This window comes from Entelurus aequoreus, linkage group LG08 (assembly GCF_033978785.1).
Source record: "Entelurus aequoreus isolate RoL-2023_Sb linkage group LG08, RoL_Eaeq_v1.1, whole genome shotgun sequence".
Taxonomy (NCBI): domain Eukaryota; kingdom Metazoa; phylum Chordata; class Actinopteri; order Syngnathiformes; family Syngnathidae; genus Entelurus; species Entelurus aequoreus.
The window spans coordinates 82,416,547-82,426,546 of NC_084738.1; the positions used below are offsets into that span (position 1 = coordinate 82,416,547).

General features: G+C 38.6%; 1 protein-coding gene across 6 annotated transcripts in view; it reads right to left on the reverse strand.

The window, feature by feature from the left end:
- Nucleotides 1-10,000, reverse strand: part of LOC133656365 (synaptic vesicle glycoprotein 2C-like) — a 104,387-nt gene that overhangs the window by 54,834 nt on the left and 39,553 nt on the right. For all 6 annotated transcript variants that reach the window (XM_062057431.1, XM_062057430.1, XM_062057429.1 and 3 more), the window contains 2 exons: nt 6,936-7,116; nt 6,706-6,857 (listed from right to left, as the gene is read on the reverse strand). In XM_062057431.1, the coding sequence (XP_061913415.1) occupies nt 6,706-6,857; nt 6,936-7,116 (333 nt within the window). The remainder of the gene's footprint in view (nt 1-6,705; nt 6,858-6,935; nt 7,117-10,000) is intronic.

The window sequence follows — 10,000 nt, forward strand, 5'->3', positions numbered from 1 at the left end:
GTCAACATTGCAACTTTTTCTAGTTAATGTTTATTTTTGCAATAGCATTTCCAGAATGTGTGGCGGGCCGGTAAACAATTAGCTGCGGGCCGCAAATGGCCCCCGGGCCGCACTTTGGACACCCCTGGCCTAAAGGATCGACGGTCACGGGTTTTTCCACTTACGTGCAGTGATTTCTCCAGATTCTCTGAACCTTTTGATGATATTATGGGCCGTAGATGGTGAAATCTCTAAATTCCTTGCAATAGCTCGCTGAAAAATGTTGTTCTTAAACTGTTGGACAATTTGCTCACGCATTTGTTGACAAAGTGGTGACCCTCGCCCCATCCTTGTTTGTGAATGACTGAGCCTTTCATGGAAGTTGCTTTTATACCCAATCATGGCACCCACCTGTTCCCAATTTGCCTGTTCACCTGTGGGATGTTCCAAATAAGTGTTTGATGAGCATTCCTCAACTTTATCAGTCTTTTTTGCCACTTGTGCCAGGTTTTTTGAAACATGTTGCAGGCGTCAAATTTCAAATGAGCTAATTTTTTCTAAAAATAACAAAGTTTAACAGTTCGAACGTTAAGTATCTTGTCTTTGCAGTCTATTCAATTGAATATAAGTTGAAAAGGATTAGCAAATCATTGTATTCTGTTTTTATTTACCATTTACACAACGTGACAACTACACTGGGTTTGGGTTTTGTAATACTCTAACTGGTTAATTGTAAAAAAATAAATAAATACAAATTGGCTGCATTACACCAGGAACCGTCAAGAACACTGGAAAACAAGAACGATGAATACCGATATTATTTCAGAATCCTTAGCAATGGTACTGGTATGGGACAATCCAGTGACGTGCAGTCAGTGGAGGCAGGTGAGGCGGGGCCTCATGTGCCATCATAGAAAGAAAAAAAATGTAAAAAGAAAAAAAAAAAATTAAATTGTTATATGTATCCAGTGATTATACTATAAAGTTATTTTCCATTGAACTTCACCAGTTTTAGATTATTTTTATTCAAAATCGCTGAATTTTCACATTTGCCGTTCAAATACTGAGAAGAGACGGTGCGGTGATCAGCAGCCAGTTGAGGCACGTCACTGCGTTGTGCCTCAACATGGATTGTGCAATGACTCGGCTAACTGCTGGCCTGCTGTGCAGTGAGACCGTATTGCTATATGAATTATATTATACATTTCCATAGTTTAGTTAGCTGAGGTATATAATGTACAGTGTATTTTGTCAACAACTGTATGTGTGTAACGTATTTCTTGTGCTGAACAATCATAAAACGGCTGCCAAAGACGCACTGGCTGAGGCTCGCAGTAATCCCGCCTCCTGGTGGCAGAGAATGCACCCCCGCCGTAGAATGCACCCCCTGACGGGAGTGTTATAACAACTAAAGCCCACACTTAAACTTTCCACGCGCAAGATTGTATCTATTTTAAAAAGTTATTTAATTAGAAGCCAAAAAGTGCAAAAACAATAATGTTCGTGTTAGAGGAGTTGTGAATGACTTCAGGGCCACAACATTAAGTACACCTGCAGACTGCAGCACGGATTTCATATTTCATTCATTCACAACTCCTCCAACACGAACATTATTGTTTTTGCACTTTTTGGCTTCTTATTAAATAACTTTTTTAAATAGATTCAATCTTGCACGTGGAAAGTTTAAGTGTGGGCTTTAGTTGATACAACACTCCCGTCAGGGGGTGCATTCTACGGCGGGGGTGCATTAATCCAGCACAACAGGGGCGCATGGACTTCATTTATAAGTAAAGGTAAGACCATAATAACGTTTTTTTTAATTAAATGTGCTTTTTTGTGTGCTACAGTTTGTATGTGTAAAGTTAAAGTTAAGTTAAAGTACCAATGATTGTCACACACACTAGGTGTAATGAAATTTGTCCTCTGCATTTGACCCATCCCCTTGTTCACCCCCTGGGAGGTGAGGGGAGCAGTGGGCAGCAGCGGCGCCGTGCCTGGGAATAATTTTTGGTGATTTAACCCCCAATGCTGGTATGAGCTTTTAAACATAACCCGTTAACCGCTGCCAATCAAATGGTGAATAAGATACTCTTTAGGGCAGACCTGGGCATTGTACGGCCCGCGGGCCGCATCCAGCCCTTTGCGCATCCCTGTCCGGCCCGCGTGAGGCCAATCATAAATTACAAAATAAATTTCAAAAAGTATCTATGTCGAGTGTGCAATACAACGGTGCTGCTTTTGTTTTGAAAAGCGTTATTTGTATTACTTCCGTGTGGACGTATGCGCGTGTGCGATTGTGAGTGAATTGAACGGCGCAATTACAAATTACAAAATAAAGTTTAAAAAACATCTATGTCGTGCGCGCAATACAACTGTGCTGCTTTTATTTTGAAATGTGTTATTTATGCCGTATGTCCGGGGGGAACCTGTGAGTGAAGGTGCATAGAGACAAGTGATGAGACGCTAAAAAAAGAAAAGCTGATGAGGAATGGCGTGTTTCCAACAAGACATGGACTGCCAAGTATTTCTTTACATAAATTAATGGTAAAGCTGTGTGCTTAATGTGTGGTACACAGGTTGCTGTGTTTAAATGTCATTTTAATCGCCACTACACGAAGAAACACGAGGGAAAATACCGGAATGTGTCTGATGAAGCCCGCGCAAGGGAGGCTGATGCGTTGATGGTAAAACTGCAAACCCAACAAGGACTTTGTGCCATATTTTACACCCCCAGAGATGCAGCCGTCAGGACAAGTTTCGTCATTTCTCACAAAAGCGCCAGAAAAAGTAAGGCGTTTTCTGACGGAGAGTTTATTAAGGAGTGCTTATTGGACTTTGTTGCGCTGATAATGCCCGGAGACATGGACTGTTTTTCGCTAACTTTGGATGAGAGCTCTGATGCAGTCAATTAAAGAGACAACCACAGGTAATGACTTGTTCACAGAGGTAAATGCGTGTTGGGACAAGCTGGCAGGTGTGACAATCCAATCCACTTTATTTATATAGCACATTTAAACAACAAAATGTTTCCAAAGTGCTGCACAACAATATTAAAAACAATATTCAAATATTATCCTTAGCTCCACCAATGACTGAATAAAAAGAAAAAACAATTACATATAAAACCAATATAAAAAACAATATAAAATAAATATGATTAAAAACTATTTTTAACAACAGATGGTTGTCCAAATCTGATGGGGAAAAATGTTGGATAATGCAGGATAAAGTGACCATCAAAAGCAATCTGCTTTTGTATAAAGTTAAGTTAGGTTAAATTAAATTATTATTATTATTATCATCATTATTATTTATCTTACGGTATATCAAAAATAATATTGAGCAAAATTTAATTGAAATATTGTCGTGTGGCCCTCCAGCAGTGCTCGGGTTGCTTATGCGGCCCCCGGTGAAAATTAATTGCCCACCCCTGCTTTAGGGTTATATGTTTGTAAATCTGACTGTGATGAAGTCAGTGCCTCACCAGCCATGAACCTCACCGCACGTCACTGGGACAATCTCACTTATGGAATGGGAATAGGCAGCATAAAACACTGATAAGGGACTTCCCCGCCGCCAAGTGCTTGAGCCGGTGCTAAATCTGCAACCGGACATGACAAAACTATCAAAATATGGTACGGTCTGATTTGAGGTGAATCAGTACCCGGTAGTGTCGACGGAACTGGGTCGGTACCCGTTTTGTTTCCTTTTGTGTGCCCGCCCAAGACTGCAGGATAGAGCCGGGAAATATTTCTCACATGTTGCTTTTTTTTTTTTTATTGGCACCTCTGCAGCAAGCGGGGGACATCATCCTCACAGGTGCACGCTCCGTTTCTGTTTGCAGCATTGCGACATTTTATTTTCCCGAAAACGCCACGTGGCGTTCTTTATATGTTCTATCTCGGGGGGCATTGCAGTTATTTACTGTCGTGAATTTAGCCATGAAGAACGAAGCCATAAGTTGTATCGGCCGTGTAACCGTGGTAACGGTTAATAGGTGGTACCGTCTCACCGCCTACAAACTCTAGTTTGCTAGTAATTATACCATAAACCGGAGGTGTCCAAAGTGCCTGGAGCTCCTTTTTTTAACAACCCCATGGCACATTCAAAATGACATAAAAAGGTGGAATAAAAAAAGCAAACAGGTTAAATGTAACGAGAAAAAGTTGCCATGCAGGCAGTTTTTTTCTTTCAAACTGTCAAAAAATAATAATGAATCAAAATCAACCTTGTTATGAACGAGGCGAGGAAATTCCTGAAGGAAATATGTGTGAATGCTCCACTGCTGAAGTTGAACTGAAATGCTGACAGAATGTAGTATGAATTTAAGAAGAATTGTGGAAGTTTAAAGAATGTCCCATTGATTTCAATGGGAATTTCCCAAAAATGTGGGAATTTCGGGAAATGCGGGGATTTTTTCCAGACCATTCCGACTTGAATGGTCTGAATGAGTTGAAATGGTTGGTGTTGGAATCTTTCAAATCGGTCGAAAAATGTTGAAGTAGTAACATGTTGAATTGAGAAATGATTTTACGGAATTCCTGGAATTTCGAAAAAAACCCGGGAATTTTTCCAGTTCAAAAAACATCTTTGTTTTTTTGTCCTATTAAGAGGAATGTTTTGACGGCGGAACGGTTGAAATGCGCTGAAAAATGTGTAAGGAGTAGTCGCCAGAAAAAAGGGTGGAAATAAGGCTGTTTTCTCAGTACCTGTATTATGATTTCCCTATCAAATGAATCTTTTTTTTTTTTTTTTTTTTTAAACAACAACAACAACTGAATTACCACTTCACTTCAACTTAAAGACAGCATTTTTTGTTGTTGTATTTTTTATTAATTAATTTTTTCTTCTTTTTGGGGGGTGGAGGGAAAAAGTGTTTCTTTTCTCAGTACCTGTATTATGATTTCCCTATCAAATGAATAAATAAATATTATACCAAAAAAAAAAAAGGGAATTACCACTTCACTTCAACTTAAAGACAGCATTTTTTTTAGTATATTTTTTGTTTCTTCTTTTTTTGGGGGGGAGGGAAAAAGTGTCTGTTTTCTCAGTACCTGTATTATGATTTCCCTATCAAATGAATAAATAAATATATATATTTTTTAAAACACTGAATTACCACTTCACTTCAACTTAAAGACAGCATTTGTTGTTGTTGTTGTGTTTTTATTTTTTTATTGTTTTTGGGGTGGAGGGAAAAAGGGTCTGTTTTCTCAGCACCTGTATTAAGATTTCCCTATCAAATGAATAAATAAATATTATTGAAAAAAAGAAAAAGAAAAAGTGAATTACCACTTCACTTCAACTTAAAGACAGCATTTTTTTGTATTTTATTTTTCTTCTTTTTGGGGGGAGTGTCTGTTTTCTCAGTACCTGTATTATCATTTCCCTATCAAATGAGGTGGCGACTTGTCCAGGGTGTACCCCGCCTTCCGCCCAAATGCAGCTGAGATAGGCTCCAACCCCCCGCGACCCCAAAAAAGGGACAAGCGGTAGAAGATGGATGGATGAATGAATAAATATTATTTAAAAAAACAACAACAACTGAATTACCACTTCACTTCAACTTAAAGACAGCATTTTTTGTTGTTGTTGTATTTTTATTTCAATTTTTTTTCCTTCTTTTTTGGAGGTGGAGGGAAAAAGTGTATGTTTTCTCAGAACCTGTATTATGATTTCCCTATACAAAAAAAGAAAAAAGAAAAAAAAAAGAGGGAATTACCACTTCACTTCAACTTAAAGACAGCATTTTTTTGGGGGGGGTATTTTTTTTCTTCTTCTTCTTTTTTTTTTTTGTGGGGGGGGTTTCTGTTTTCTCAGTACCTGTATTATGATACCCCATATCAAATTAATAAATAAATACTATTTCAAACATTTTAAAAATAGAAAAGTGAAGTACCACTTTACTTCAACTTAAAGACAGCATTTTTTGTATTTTATTTTTCTTCTTTTTGGGGGGAGTGTCTGTTTTCTCAGTACCTGTATTATCATTTCCCTATAAAATGAGGTGGCGACTTGTCCAGGGTGTACCCCGCCTTCCGCCCGAATGCAGCTGAGATAGGCTCCAGCACCCCCCGCGAACCCCAAAAAGGGACAAGCGGTAGAAAATGGATGGTACGATGGATGGATGAATGAATAAATATTATTTAAAAAAACAACAACAACTGAATTACCACTTCACTTCAACTTAAAGACAGCATTTTTTGTTGTTGTTGTATTTTTATTTCAATTTTTTTTTCTTCTTTTTTGGAGGTGGAGGGAAAAAGTGTATGTTTTCTCAGTACCTGTATTATGATTTCCCTATACAAAATGTATTTTAAAAATGAAAAAAAAAGGGAATTACCACTTCACTTCAACTTAAAGACAGCATTTTTAAATTTTTGGTATTTTTTTTTTTCTATTTTTTTTTTGGGGGGGGGGGGAGTGTCTGTTTTCTCAGTACCTGTATTATGATACCCCATATCAAATTAATAAATAAATACTATTTAAAAAAATAGAAAAGTGAAGTACCACTTTACTTCAACTTAAAGAAAGCATGAGTCCATTCCAAAGTTGAACAATAAATAAGTTGGTGTTTCTAATAGCTACCATTGTTCTGGGTTTGACTCATTACACTTGTTTAAACCTTTTGTAATATGCCACGATACTGTATTGGATTAATATCTATAGTACTCAAGGCTCCGATATCGGAAGTAAAAAAGTTGTATGGGGTCGCGAGTCGCTCACCGTAGTGCGGGATGATGGCCCACGCCATGGCCGAGGCGTAGATTCCCCCGATCATCCAGAACATGCAGAGCCAGCTCAGGTGCTCGCCTCGCTTCTCCCGAGCCAGCACCTCAGCGAAGTACGAAAAGACGATGGGCACGGCGCCGCCGATCCTGCAAAATACAGGATGACCTTGTCGCGAAACACGAACGTCGAGTCGTTTTGGAACGTGTCGGTCGTGGAGGACTCACCCGAATCCCGACAGCATGCGGCAGAAGAGGAACATGCTGTAGCCTTGCACGAAGGAGGAGAGGAAGGCGAAGAAGCCGTTGAGCGACATGGATATCAGCAGGCACTGTCTGCGGCCCAGCCTGTCCGACAGACCCCCCCAGAAGAAGGCCCCGAACATCATCCCCAGGTACACCGTGCTTCCTGGAGACAACCCGGACATAGAGACGCTTCACTTCTGTCCCACAGCATTTCCCCTCACTTGTTTTCTCTTTGCAATCAAGACTGTTGAAGTTGATCCTGCAGGCCATCTTTTTCCATGTTACACCAGGGTTGCCCCGATACCAATATTTTAGTACCGGTACCGGTGCCAAAATGTATTTCCATACTTTCCTAAATAAGGGGCACCGCACAAAAATGGCATTATCGGCTTTATTTTAACAAGAAATCTTTGGGTACATTAAACATATGTTTCTTATTGTAATTTAGTCCTTAAATAAAATAGTGAGCATACTAGACAATTTGTCTTTTAGTAGTAAGTAAACAAACAAAGGCTCCTAATTAGTCTGCTGACATATGCAGTAACATATTGCGTCATTTATCATTCTATTACTTTGTCAAAATTATTAAGGACAAACTGTAAAAAAAGTATTATTATTCTACTTGCTCATTTACTGTTAATATTTGCTTATTTCCCGTTTCAAGATGTTCTATCTACACTTCTGTTAAAATGTAATAATCACTTATTCTTCTCTTCTTTGATACTTTACATTAGTTTTGGATGATACCACACATTTAGGTATCGAGCCGATACCAAGTAGTTACAGGATAATACATTGGTCATATTCAAAGTCCTCATGTGTCTAGGGACATATTTCCTGAGTTTCTAAAAATAATATGAATTTTAAAAAAAGGAAAAAAGATTTTGTGACGATAAAAAAATGTCGATGTAATCATAGTAGTATCGACTTGATACGCTATTGTACTTGGTATCATTACAGTGGATGTTAGGCATACATTCACCCATGCAATTTGTTTACATTCAGGGGTGCTAGCTTGCTGTTAGAGCTAGACATTTTTTGTGGTGTTTGGACTAGAGATGTCCGATAATGGCTTTTTTGCCGATATCCGATATTCCGATATTGTCCAACTCTTGATTACCGATTCCGATATCAACAGATACCGATATATACAGTCGTGGAATGAACACATTATTATGCCTAATTTTGTTGTGATGCCCCGCTGGATGCATTAAACAATGTAACAAGGTTTTCCAAAATAAATCAACTCAAGTTATGGAAAAAAATGCCAACATGGCACTGCCATATTTATTATTGAAGTCACAAAGTGCATTATTTTTTTTAACATGCCTCAAAACAGCAGCTTGGAATTTGGGACATGCTCTCGCTGAGAGAGCATGAGGAGGTTGAAGTGGGCGGGAGGGTGGGTGGGGGGGGAGTTTGGGGGGGGCAGGGTTGTAGGGGTAGAGGTTAGTGGGGGTTGTATATTGTAGCGTCCCGGAAGAGTTAGTGCTGCAAGGGGTTCTGGGTATTTGTTCTGTTGTGTTACGGTGCGGATGTTCTCCCGAAATGTGTTTGTCATTCTTGTTTGGTGTGGGTTCACAGTATGGCGCATATTTGTAACAATGTTAAAGTTGTTTATACGGCTACCCTCAGTGTGACCTGTATGGCTGTTGACCTTTTTTTTTTTTGTCCTGTCCAGCTTCTTAGGCAAATCATATAGTAGATGTAGATGCCTGTATTGGCTGTTCAGATTTACTTTACAAAAGAGAAGTGTAGGATACTTCTCTTGTTGCCTTATTTGTATTTGACTTTATTAAATGTATTTATATTATCATTTGGTGCAGCCGGGCCGGAGCAGGAGGGGATAGAAAGAGAAAAAAAGGAGGACAGAGGGGGGAATTGTGGGGACAAGAGGGGAATTAGACAGAGAGACAAAAACAACAACAGCAAACACAACAACAACAACAGCAACAACAACAATAGAGCAACATCAGCAAATACGACATGTACAAATATGATGGTAAAAGTAATAGCAAATAAGCAGTTAGCGAAAAAAAAAAAAATAATACAGAAATGACAATGAGCATTATTACACTAAAAATGGAGCAATACGAATACCAATAGAATTAGCGCTATTGATAATGAACAATACCAATACTTTACCTTTATTATCAACAATACAGTTGTTCAAATGCAACAATACATATACGTAATGATAACTTGAGATATGAAAGAATGCAGAAAAATGGAGGGGAAGAAAGAAAAGCAACCTACATTAACCTTGTAGATTGTTATAGTAACAATAGGCTAAGCTTTGTCAGTGTGCCATGTGTTGTACCCAGTTTACCCTAGGGCAACAACGTTAATATATGTGTGATGAAACGTGATTATGTGCATGAGCTGTTGACAAAGTATGACTTGCATTCACTTGTGTGTGTGTGTGAAAAGACGTAGGTATTATGTAGGGCTGCAACTAACAACTAATTTGATAATCGATTAATCTGTCGATTATTATTTCGATTAATCGATTAATAATCAGATAAAAGAGACAAACTACATTTCTATCCTTTCCAGTATTTTATTGAAAAAAAACAGCATACTGGCACCATACTTATTTGTATTATTGTTTCTCAGCTGTTTGTAAATTAAAAGCCAACTATTTTTATAATCGATTTTAATCAATTTAATCGATTAGTTGTTGCAGCCCTAGTAAGGCAGTGCCTTTAAGGTTTATTGGCGCTCTGTACTTCTCCCTACGTCCGTGTACACAGCGGCGTTTTAAAAAGTCATAAATTGTACTTTTTGAAACCGATACCGATAATATTTGATATTACATTTTAAAGCATTTATCGGCCGATAATATCGGCAGTCCGATATTATCGGAAATCTGTAGTTAAAACCATGATCACGGAGCTCTTTGCATAATGGCCTTTGGCGTGGGCGGCTTGGAAAGCGTTTGATTTAAAAAAAAATCTAAAATTCCACCGCAGTCACAGGAAGTCACGGTCATTTCTCTTCCGAGTAAAGGTAGCGGCGCGGTTGTCAGGCTAGTAAATAACGCTGCG